Source organism: Bombina bombina, chromosome 9, assembly GCF_027579735.1.
Source record: "Bombina bombina isolate aBomBom1 chromosome 9, aBomBom1.pri, whole genome shotgun sequence".
Lineage (NCBI taxonomy): Eukaryota > Metazoa > Chordata > Amphibia > Anura > Bombinatoridae > Bombina > Bombina bombina.
The window spans coordinates 276,517,935-276,530,625 of NC_069507.1; the positions used below are offsets into that span (position 1 = coordinate 276,517,935).

Genomic DNA, 12,691 nt, shown 5'->3' on the forward strand with positions numbered 1-12,691 from the left:
CCTGGACACTGGAAATCGTGTCCCAAGGGTATCAACTGGAATTCAAACATTCTCTCCCAAGGGGGAGGTTTCTTCTTTCACGATTGTCTGTAGACCAGATAAAAAGAGAGGCGTTCTTACGTTGTGTAAAAGATTTCTCTACTATGGGAGTAATTTGTCCCGTTCCAATACTGGTACAGGGGCAGGGGTTTTGCTCAAATCTTTTCGTGGTCCCCAAAAAAGAGGGCACATTTCGACCTATTTTAGATCTAAAAAGTCTAAACAAGTTTCTCAGAGTCCCATCCTTCAAGATGGAGACTCTTCGAACAGTTCTGCCATTGATCCAGGAGGGTCAATATATGACTATCGTGGACTTGAAGAATGCATATCTTCATATTCCTATCCACAGGGATCATCACCAGTTCCTAAGGTTTGCCTTCCTGGACAAACATTTTCAGTTCGTGGCTCTTACCTTCGGGTTGCCCACAGCACCCAGGATCTTCACGAAGGTTCTTAGGCTGCGGGGTATTGCAGTGGCGCCTTATTTGGACGATATTCTGATCCAGGCGTCGTCCTACCATCTGACAAAGTCTCATACAGACATGGTTCTGTCCTTTCTGAGGACTCGCGGGTGGAAGGTGAATCTAGAAAAGAGTTCATTAATTCCACAGACCAAGGTTCCCTTCCTGGGAACTCTAATAGATTCCATATCCATGAAAATTTTCTTGACAGAGGTCAGAAAGTTAAAGATTGTGAATACATGCCAAGCCCTTCAGTCCAATCCTCGGCCATCAGTGGCCCAGTGCATGGAGGTAATTGGATTGATGGTGGCGGCAATGGAGATCATTCCGTTTGCTCGTTTTCATCTCAGACCACTACAGCTGAGCATGCTCAGACAGTGGAATGGGGATTATGCAAATTTGTCTCCTCAGATAGATCTGGATCAGGAGACAAGAGACTCTCTTCTTTGGTGGTTGTCTCAGGATCATCTGTCCCAAGGAACGTGCTTCCGCAGACCCTCATGGGTGATAGTGACGACGGACGCCAGCCTTCTAGGTTGGGGTGCAGTCTGGAATTCCCTGAAGGCTCATGGTGTGTGGACTCAGTCAGAGTTAATTCTTCCAATCAATATTCTGGAATTGAGGGCAATATTCAATGCGCTTCAGGCATGGCCTCAGTTGGTTTCGGCCAAATTCATTCGCTTTCAGTCAGACATCATGACTGTGGCTTACATCAATCATCAGGGAGGAACAAGGAGTTCCTTAGTGATGACAGAAGTATCAAAGATAATTCGGTGGGCGGAAGCCCACTCTTGTTATCTGTCAGCAATCTACATCCCAGGAGTGGACAACTGGGAAGCAGACTTTTTAAGCAGATAGACATTTCATCCGGGGGAGTGGGAACTCCATCCGGAGGTCTTTGCCACTCTGATCCTCAGATAGGGCAGACCGGAGTTGGATCTGATCTCATCTCGTCAGAATGCCAAACTTCCGAGATACGGATCCAGGTCAAGGGATCCTCAGGCCGAACTGATAGATGCCTTGGCAGTGCCTTGTTCGTTCAACCTAGCTTATGTGTTTCCACCGTTTGCTCTCCTGCCCCGGGTGATTGCTCGGATCAAACAGGAGAGGGCTTCAGTAATTGTAATCGCGCCTGCGTGGCTTCGCAGGACTTGGTATGCCAATCTAGTGGACATGTCCTCTCTGCCGCCGTGGAAGCTTCCATTGAGGCAGGACCTTCTCATTCAGGGACCTTTCCAACATCCAAATCTAGTTTCTCTGCAACTGACTGCCTGGAGATTGAACGCTTGATTTTATCTAAGCGGGGGTTCTCTGATTCGGTCATTGATACTTTGATTCAGGCACGTAAGCCTGTCACCAGAAAGATCTATCATAAGATATGGCGTAAATATCTTGGTTAGTGCGAATCGAGGGCTACTCATGGAGTAGAGTTAGGATTCCTAGGATTTTGTCTTTTCTCCAAGAAGGATTGGAGAAATGGTTATCAGCGAGTTCCTTAAAGGGACAAATCTCTGCTTGTGAATTTTGCTACGCAAGCGTTTGGCAGATGTTCCAGACGTTCAGTCTGTTTGTCAGGCTCTAACCAGAATTAAGCCTGTGTTTAGACCAATTGCTCCACCCTGGAGTTTGAATTTAGTTCTTAATGTTCTTCAAGGAGTTCAGTTTGAACCCATGCATTCCATAGATATTAAGTTGCTATCTTGGAAAGTTTTATTTTTGGTGGCTATTTCTTCTGCTCTGAGAGTTTCGGAGCTTTCAGCGCTACAATGTGATTCGCCATATCTTCCATTCTGATAAGGTGGTTTTATGTACCAAACCTGGTTTCCTTCCTAAGGTTGTTTCTAATAAGAATATTAAACAGGAAATTGTAGTTCCTTCATTATGTCCTAACCCTTCTTCCAAGAAGGAGCGTATGTTGCCTAACTTGGACGTGGTCCGTGCCCTGAAGTTTTACTTGCAGGCGACCAAGGATTTCCGTCAATCATCTTCATTATTCATTGTTTTTTTCTGGAAAGCGTAGGGGTCAGAAAGCTACGGCTACCTCTCTTTCTTTTTGGCTGAAGTGTATCATCCGTCTGGAATATGAGACTGCTGGACAGAAGCCTCCTGAAAGAATTAAGTCTCATTCTACTAGGGCAGTGGCTTCCTCATGGGCATTTAAAAACGATGCTTCTGTTGAACAGATTTGCAAGGCTGCAACTTGGTCGTCTCTGCACACTTTTTCAAAATTTTACAAATTTGATAATTTTGCTTCTTCTGAGGCTGGTTTTGGGAGAAAGGTTCTTCAAGCAGTGGTGCCTTCCGTTTAGGTCCCTGTCTTGTCCCTCCCTTTCATCCGTGTCCTGTAACTTTGGTATTGTATCCCACAAGTAAGGATGAAATCCGTGGACTCGTCATATCTTGTAGAAGAAAAGGAAATTTATGCTTACCTGATAAATTTATTTCTTCTACGATATGACGAGTCCACGGCCCACCCTGTCATTTTTAAGACAGGTATATATTATATTTTTGTTAAACTTCAGTCACCTCTGCACCTTTGGCTTTTCCTTTCTCTTTCTAACTTCGGTTGAATGACTGGAGGTGCTCTTTGCCACTTCCTGTTAGCAGGAGGTTAATATCCCACAAGTAAGGATGAAATCCGTGGACTCGTCATATCGTAGAAGAAATAAATTTATCAGGTAAGCATAAATTTCCTTTTTCAAGATACGATGAGTCCACGGATTTCATCCTTACTTGTGGGATATCGCCTCCTGGTCAGAAGGAGGAGGCAAATAGCTCCACAGCAGAGATGGATAAATAGCTCCTCCATTCCCTCCCAACCCAGTCATTTTCTTTGCCTGTGTTAGTGATAGGAAGAGGCAAAGTGAGGTGTTAGTTATAGATTCTTCAATCAAGTGTTTATTATTTTTTAAGTGGTGCCACTGAGTGCTACTTTGTGCTAGGGTGTTGCCTAGACCAAATCAGTCTCTTCAGTTAAAACAGAAGCATTTGGTGGCTTTAAGGCAATGGGAACTGGTGGGACATAATTCTCACTGCGCCTCCCATACTGTGCTACTGCCCTTTCTGTGATGGCCTAAGCTGCAATTGACTCAGGCTTCATCTTTTTGCAGGACTACAGGAGGGACCCAATTGACCTCTGAACCCTGTTGAGGCTGTCCTGCTGTCGGACAGCATAGAAGGTAAGTGCAGCTTTTCTTTCTCTGTAGGGAAAGTTCCTCAGGGACTTGGTTACCTCTGGGAGGTTTTTTTTTTTCTGCACTTACGTTTGTCTTGGGGACAGGGGCTTTGTCAGTAAAGGGCTGGTTCCCCTGACAGCATTAACTAAGTCTTATTCTAGGCTCCTCACATGGCGACTTATTTAAGTAAGGTGATACTGCACTGTGGGGCATGTGTGATTATGGGCTCACTATGTGACCGTAGTGTCTTAGAAGTTAAGGCACTGTGGCTGGACATTAGCTTTGACCATTGCTACCGGCTACACTTTACATTGTGCATAGTGAGGACCGGTTTGTGTGAGTTTTCCTTCCCGGCGCTTTATGTACAAATGTAATGGCGACCGGGAGAGGGTTGTTTACGCCCACGAAGGGCGGGGTTTTGGTTGTCTTCATACACTGTGTTTCATACACTGTGTTATGGCCGTTTTGTCTGTTCTTAAGGGGCAGCAGGCTGCTGGAAACGACAGCTTTTATTGTATCTATAAACGATGGCGACCGGGAGATAGTTAACGAAACGCCCACGAGGGGCGAAGTTCCTAAAGGGCGCCAAGGTCTCTTCTTCCTCCTTATGCCTATTTGAGCAATGTAGTAAGGAGCAGAGGTTTCTTTATTAAAGTGATCTAGAGACATTTTCCTCCTTGCAGGGCTATGTATTAGCAAGGAACGGAGTAATCTAGCTGTTAACGTGTACGCTCTGTATTGAGCACTTCGCATATCACTTCCGGTTCTCGGAAGCTATGGTATTGTTTGCGTTCCAGCTTCCACGGGGTACCTAAAGCAGCTAGTACTCTTTTTAGCTGCCTTTATTTAATCAGGTCGCATTTCCATTATATCTTTGCCTCCCTTGAGGCTGTTTTTGGAAGGAATGTTCTTCAAGCAGTGGTGCCTTCCATTTAGGTTACCTGTCTTGTCCCTCCTGTTTCATCCGTGTACTATAACTTTGGTATTGTATCCCACAAGTAAGGATGAAATCCGTGGACTCATCATATATTGAAAAAGAAAAGGAAATTTGTGCTTACATGATACATTTGTTTCTTTTTCGATACGATGAGTCCACGGCCCGCCCTGATCTATGAGATAGGTTATTAAATTTCCTTCCTCATTGGCATTTAAAAATTATGCTTCTGTTGAACAGATTTGCAAGGCTGCAACTTGGTCGTCTCTTCATACTTTTTCCAAATTTTACAAATTTGATACTTTTGCCTCGTCTGAGGCTGTTTTTGGGAGAAAGGTTCTTCAAGCAGTGGTGCCTTTCGTTTAGGTTCCTGTTTTGTCCCTCCCTTTCATCCGTGTCCTATAGCTTTGGTATAAGTAAGGATGAAATCCGTGGACTCGTCGTATCTTGTAGAAGAAAAGGAAATTTATGCTTACCTGATAAATGTATTTCTTTTACGATACGACGAGTCCACGGCCCACCCTGTCATTTTCTAAGACAGGTCTTTATTTTTTGTTAAACTTCAGTCACCTCTGCACCTTGGCTTTTCCTTTCTCTTCCTAACTTCGATCGAATGACTGGGTTGGGAGGGAAGGGAGGAGCTATTTATACAGCTCTGCTGTGGAGCTCTTTGCCTCCTCCTGCTGACCAGGAGGCGATATCCCACAAGTAAGAATGAAATCCGTGGACTCATCGTATCGAAAAAGAAACAAATTTATCAGGTAAGCATAAATTTCCTTTTTTGTTCCTTTCAAAATTTCAAGGGAAATTCTTCCTCTTCCGCCTCCAAGCAGGAACAGTCTAAACCCTCATGGAGACCCAATCGGTCCTGGAATAAGGGGAAACAATCCAAGAAGCCTGCTATTGAATCAAAGTCAGCATAAAGGGTCTGCCCCCGATCCGGGACCGGATCTTGTAGGGGGCAGACTTTCCTTCTTTGCTTGGGTTTGAGATGTTCAGGATCCCTGGGCAGTAAAAATAATGTCCCAGGGATACAAACTAGAGTTCAAAAGTTTTCCTCCCAGAGGCAGATTTCTGCTTTCAAGATTATCTGTAGACCAGACAAAAAGAGAGGCGTTCTTGCGCTGTGTAAGGGACCTCTCCGACCTGGGAGTGATAGTTCCTGTTCCGATTCAGGAACGGGGTCTGGGATTTGATTCCAATCTGTTCGTGGTTCCCAAAAAAGAGGGAACCTTCAGGCCAATTTTAGATCTCAAGAGTCTAAACAAATTCCTCAGAGTACCGTCCTTCAAGATGGAAACTATTCGTTCCATTCTCCCTTTGGTGCAGGAGGGTCAATTTATGACAACTGTGGATTTAAAGGACGCATACTTGCATGTTCCCATTCACAGGGACCATCACAAATTCCTAAGGTTTGCCTTTCTAGACAGACACTTCCAATTCGTGGCTCTGCCCTTCGGGCTTGCCACAGCACCCAGAATTTTCTGAAAGGTTCTGGGTTCGCTGTTTTAGCGGGGCATTGCAGTGGTGCCCTACCAGGACAACATCCTAGTCCAGGCGCCATCCTTACATCAAGCAAGATCCCACACGGAAATGTTGCTATCCTTCCTGCGTTCTCACAGATGGAAGGTAAATTTGGAAAAGAGTTCCTTAGTTTCAAAGACAAGGGTAACTTTCTTGGGAACCATAATAGATTCCCTATCTATGAAGATTTTTCTGACAGGAAATCAAAGATCTTCAATACTTGTCTAGCTCTTCAGTCCACTCCTCGGCTATCAGTGGCTCAGTGCATGGAGGTAATCGGGCTGATGGTGGCTTCAATGGACATCATCCCGGTTGCTCGTTTCCACCTCAGACCTCTGTAATTAAACATGCTCAGGCAATGGAACGGAGATTATGCGAACTTGTCTCCTCGAATGCTACTGGATCAGGAGACAAGGGATTCTCTTCAATGGTGGTTGTCTCTGGATCATCTTTCACATGGAACCTGCTTTCGCAGACCATCTTGGGTGATTGTGACAACAGACGCCAGCCTTCTAGGATGGGGAGCAGTCTGGGGCTCCCTAAAAGCTCAGGGAGTTTGGACTCAGTCAGAGTTTGTTCTACCTATAAACATTCTGGAGCTGAGAGCGATCTTCAATGCTCTTTTGGCCTGGCCCCAGTTAGTCTCGGTCCAGTTTATCAGGTTCCAGTCGGACAACATAACTTCAGTGGCTTACATCAATCATCAGGAAGGAACGAGGAGTTCCTTAACGATGGCAGAGGTAACCAAAATAATTTAGTGGACCTCGGTGATCCTCATTGCACCGGCTTGGCCTTGCAGGATTTGGCATGCAGATCTGGTGGACATGTCATCTCTGCCACCTTGGAGACTTCCGTTGAGGAAGGACCTTCTAATTCAAGGGCCCTTCCTTCACCCAAATCTAGTTTCTCTGAAGCTGACTGCTTGGAGATTGAATGGTTAATTTTATCCAAGCGGGGCTTTTCAGAATCGGTCATAGAGACCATGATTCAGGCTCGTAAGCCTCTTAACTAGAAGGATTTGCCATAAGATATGGCGTAAATATCTTTATTGGTGTGAATCCAAGGGCTACTCCTGGAGTAGAGTTAGGATTCCTAGAATTTTGTCTTTTCTCCAAGAGGGTTTGGAGAAAGGATTATCGACAAGTTCTCTAAAGAGACAAATTTCTGCCTTATCTATTTTGTTACACAAACGTCTGGCAGATGTTCCAGATGTACAGTCCTTTTGTCAGGCTTTGGTCAGGATCAGGCCTGTGTTCAAACCAGTTACTCCTCCATGGAGTCTTAATTTAGTTCTCAAAGTTCTTCATGGGGCTCCGTTTTAGCCTATGCATTCCTTAGATATTAAGTTGTTATCTTGGAAAGTTTTATTTCTTGTTGCTATTTCTTCTGCTCGTAGAGTGTCAGAGCGCTCAGCATTACAGTATGAGTCTCCTTACCTTATTTTTCATTCAGATATAAGGTAGTTTTACTTACTAAATTAGGATTTCTTCCTAAAGTAGTTTCTGATCAGAAAATTAATCAGGAGATTGTTATTCCTTCGTTGTGTCCTAATCCTACACCTTAGAAGGAAAGGCTTCTACACAATTTGGATGTGGTTCGTGCCTTAAAGTTTTACCTGCAGGCGACTAAGGATTTCTCGTCAGTCTTCTGGCTTGTTTGTGCTTTTCTCAGGAAAACGTAAGGGACAGAAAGCTACGGCGACTTCCCTTTCTTTTTGGCTGAAGAGTTCCATACGTTTTGCATATGAGACTGCTGGACAGCAGCCTCCAGAGAAAGTTATGGCTCATTCCACGAGGGCTGTTGCTGCCTCATGGGCATTCAAGAATGAAGCTTCTGTGGAACAGATTTGCAAGGCTGCTACTTGGTCCTCTCTTCACACTTTTTCAAAGTTCTACAAATTTGAAACTTTTGCCTCGGCTGAGGCCTCTTTTAGGAGAAAGGTTCTTCAAGCAGTGGTGCCTTCCGTTTAGGTTCCCTGTCTTGTCCCTCCCGTATCATCTGTGTACTCTAGCTTGGGTATTGATTCCCAGTAGTAATTAGATGATCCGTTGACTCATCGTGTCATTAAAAAGAAAAGAAAATTTATGCTTACCTGATGATAAATTTTTTCTTTTTTGACACGATGAGTCCACGGCCCGCCCTGTTTTTGATAGGTTGTTGGTTTTTATAAACTTCAGACACCTTTGCACCTTGTTACTTCCTTTCTCTCCTTTACTTCGGTCGAATGACTGGGTTGGGAGGGAAGGGAGGTGATATTTAACAGCTTTGCTGTGGTGCTCTTTGCCGCCTCCTGCAGGGCAGGAGTGGTATTCCCAGTAGTAATTAGATGATCCGTGGACTCATCGTGTCAAAAAAGAAATACATTTATAAGGTAATCAGATAAGCTTAAATTTTCTTTTTTTTTGATACTGGGCTTTAATTCATTAAAGTTTACAATCACTTTAAATCAAATCCATCCTGGTTTTACTCCTAAAAACACTGACCAAAAGTAGAAATTTTAAAGGGATAGTTAAATCAAAACTAAACTTCCATCATTCAGATAGGGCATGCAATTTCAAACAAGTTTTCATTTTACTTTTATCATCACATTTGCTTTGTTCTCTTGGTATCCTTTGTGGAAAGCTAAACCTAGGTAGACTCATGCTAATTTATAATCCCTCGAAGGCCACCTCCTTATCTCTGCATTTTGACAGTTTTTCGCAGTTAGACAGCGCTAGTTCATGTATGCCATATAGATAACATGCTCATGCATGTGGAGTTACTTAGGAGTCAGCACTGATTGGCTAAAATGCAAGTGTCTCTGTATGTATTTAGTCTCCCTAAGGGAAAAGGGGGCAACCAGACGTGGACTTCTTGCTCAGTGTGATTAGAGGGTTATGGCTACACCTCTCTGACGAGGCCAAAACAATAGTCTAGGGTTGCTGTGTTCCTTGCTCAGAGAGGAATTGCCTGGTATTTTGGCGCTGGACTGACCGTGATAGGCGGGATTAGACTGATATATTACAGGAAAGTTCTAAAAAGCATTACTGGGCTTAAAGAAGCTCCACCCAGGTGGTAAATTGCCATAGAACAGGCTAACAATGGTGTTAAGCCAGTAGTTTGTTCCTGTGAGTGCCCTTCTCTCTCTGTATTTATTATCCCTAAAATGCAAGTCTGTCAAAAGAACTGAAATAAGGGGGCAGTCTTCAGAGACCTAGATACAAGGTAATCACAGAGGTAAAAAGTATATTAATATAACACTGTTGGTTATGCAATACTGGGGAATGGTACATAAAGGGATTAGTTATCCTTTTAAACAATAACAATTTTCAAGTAGACTTGTCCTTTAAGATACAAAGAACAGGCGGGATGGTGTGAAATAATACCCAAAACCAAATGCTTTTTTCAGTGTGTAAGGTTATTGGCATGTGTAAAATGAAACCTTCCCCAGGATGGATTCACATTGCAGAAGTTTTATCTGATGGATACATAGGTATGTATCCAACTGTCATGTTTGACCAATGATTGTATTTTATGTTTAGATCATTCTTATTGGATATTGTAACAAAGAAGAAAAATAAACAAATGAACCTTGGTTACAATGTAAAGAGTTATGCTGATTATGACAAATGTTTCCAGCCCCTTCCCATGGGTTGACTGGTAGGTGGAGATCACCTGACCTCTGGAGTACAATTCGGGATAGGAGTTCAATCAAAGTCTAAGAGTCTTTTTTTACCTAGGTCTTGTCTGTTGACTTCCATTCTTTGGTTGCCTTTAGAAGTGTCTAGGTTATGGCTTCATGATTGCTCTCCTCCCTGTTTCTATCCTTCAATGGATATTTCAGTATCAGCTAAAACATAGTCTTGAACAGTATAACATGTAAACCATTATATTATGTAACAAAATTTTAAGTATATGGGGGTAAATTTGAGTTAGAAAGGTGGATAAGGAAGTGTGGAGAAAAGAATAAATAATAAAAAAAGACGGGGGAGGAGTAAGGATGAGGGGAGGGATAGGGAAAGACCTAGTGAGGTACAAATGTCATGTATTGTAAATTTGTATATCTTGTTTAATTGAGTCTTTTAGGATGTAATCAGTTGAGTTAAGGGATATATTCCCCCTTTAAGCTAAATAAACCAATCATTTTGTGTTAGTGTTATTTCCTGTAGGTACTCCGCTAGTCACATTATCTCCCTTCATAATCCAGTAAAACAGATTTTCTGGAAAGATTCCTTGTATCCATTATCCAGGATGCTGACTCATACATCTTATATGTTAAACTTATTTTGTTTCTAACTTCTAACCAATCAGATCCCCCTGTTTTCCAACGCCTGACCAAAACTAAGTTCGATATGTTCATCTAGTAGTGTATTAATTAGAATTGACAATAGTCACTAAATATCCTTGATATCCCTATACTCCCACCACATATGTTTGTAAGTACCGTTTGACCCACATTCTCTGTAGCACAGTTTGGTGTTCCCTTTAGATGTGTGTGATGTCCTCTCTGGTGTAAGGTACCATCTAAAAGCAGTCTTAATTGCGTTTTCCCTTAAGTCAGCGCCGAGTAGTCCATTAGTAATTGACCCAAGTATTTTGTCCCATGTTTGTTTTTCTATGTGTGCATCCAAATCCTTCTCCCATTTGAGTATCATTGGAGATTTTACTGTATTGTTAAATAATTGGATAGCTAAGTATACTGGATATGGCCTGTTTCGGTCTAGTATGTGAACTATACAAGTGTTCTAGTATAGATTTTGGTTGGGATACTATAGCTAAGTATACTGGATATGGCCTGTTTCGGTCAAGTATGTGAACTATACAAGTGTTCTAGTATAGATTTTGGTTGGGATACTACTTCTTTACAGTATTTTTGTAGTGATGATATTAGTTAAAGATGTAAATACCAATGGGGTTTTTGCGGGGCTATTTTATTTTGTAGTTGAGTGTAGGTCAATAACATTTTATTCCAATGATTGTATTTTAAAAGTATTTCCTAATGTTTTCCATTATTGTTTGAAAATTAAATAACTTTTCCCATTTTGTCAAAAAAAGAACAGTTCAGGGAATCATTTTCTCATGTCCGCATCTATTCTCATCCTTTTATAAAGGATTTTCCCAGTTTTCATACTAAACGGTAGACTATACAGGATCTTTAGGAAATTATTAGCACCTTCCGACTGCTGATTATCGCGGCCAATGCCTTTAAGGTGCCACAAGTGTCTCGGGGGGTGACACTTATGTTCCTGCTGTCACAGCTGAATAACGCTCACTAAAGGCCTTGGACATACAACTTTGTATTTCACCAATACCTAAAACCTTCATTTTTAAATTTAAATTACGTGTGGCCGCTCTGTATAATGTCGTATTCGCCTTGACCTGATGTTAGTTCAGTATGTTGTCATTTGACAGAGCGGTAATACAGTAGTTGGAGCTAGGTGAAAGCCAATAGCAAGAGGCATTAATGTGCAGCCACCAATTGGCAGCCTCTGACCTACCTAGGTATACTTTTCAACAAAGGATACAAACAGAACAAAAATAATACTAGAAATACATTTGAACATTATTTAAAATTGCTGCTGTATCTGAATAATGAGAGAACAATTTGTTTTTCATGTTTTTATCTGCTGTGCACACTGTGTCTTCTTGCCTATTCTAGCCCCTCCTATTGTTCTATTATTTCCCTATTGTTTTCTCCTCCTCACTTACATTTCCCTGTCTCTTCTCCCCAGCAACCTACCTTCTCCGGCTCCGAACTCAAGCTGGGTTCAGTTCTAGGCTGTGACATAGGAACCTGCATTTCCCAGGAGAGTACATTGTCCTTTCTGCGTTGAGAGTCACCAAAGTCGCTGTGTGACTCATTGTGACGTTTTTATCATTGAGGAGCTGTGTGGGGCTCAGAGTGGCATTTGCTGCATCTCTTCTTCCCTTCATTATACTGCTCCTCCTGTCTGTGCTCCCTGCATGGGTTGGGTCCATTAGTCCAGCCTGACGAGTCTCATTCCTCACCCTAGCTCTGCTCCCTACACATTCATTCCCTTGTATGTGATCCCCTTAGTCAGTGCATGGGCTGGGTGGATTGGCATTGCTCAACCTGGCACTCTGCGTAATTAGGCTGGCTTCCCCACCACACTGCCAGGCATGCCAACCGGATGTGACGGAAATGTCTGTGATATCAGGGCACCAATGAGGAGTCTATAGCTGCCACTACCCACTCTGGATGGGATCTCTCTGTCTGCTGGTGGATTAGCAGGGGATACCCAGCACTGGGGGCAGGATTAATATGTCTGTGTCTTGTCTTGTAACCATGAAACTTATTTATTATTAAATTGTGAACAAACTGTATATAGGAAGAAATAAACTGACTATGCTGTACCTCTCTGTATGTTCTGTACTATAATATCCTGCACCTTCTGCTAATTCAGCTCTGAAAGTATCACACTGCATCAGTGATTACCCAACCTATTCCTGCCACCATCCCCTTGGTTTCCTAAACTTGCCATCAGCACCCTCTGCCTAAGCCCATACAAATATTATTCACCATTGCAGTGCACAAGCCTAACGCGGATAACTACCCA

At 42.7% G+C, this 12,691-nt stretch overlaps 1 protein-coding gene across 2 annotated transcripts in view; it reads left to right on the forward strand.

Annotated features, from left to right (window-relative positions):
- LOC128640324 (adaptin ear-binding coat-associated protein 1) overlaps nt 1-12,488 on the forward strand; it is a 64,018-nt gene extending 51,530 nt beyond the window's left edge. For both annotated transcript variants that reach the window (XM_053692815.1, XM_053692814.1), the window contains exon 8: nt 11,846-12,488. Coding sequence is in view for 1 of the 2 variants with exons in the window: in XM_053692814.1 (XP_053548789.1) it covers nt 11,846-11,891 (46 nt within the window). In the remaining variant the exon portion in view is untranslated. The remainder of the gene's footprint in view (nt 1-11,845) is intronic.
- Nucleotides 12,489-12,691: the final 203 nt, after the last annotated feature.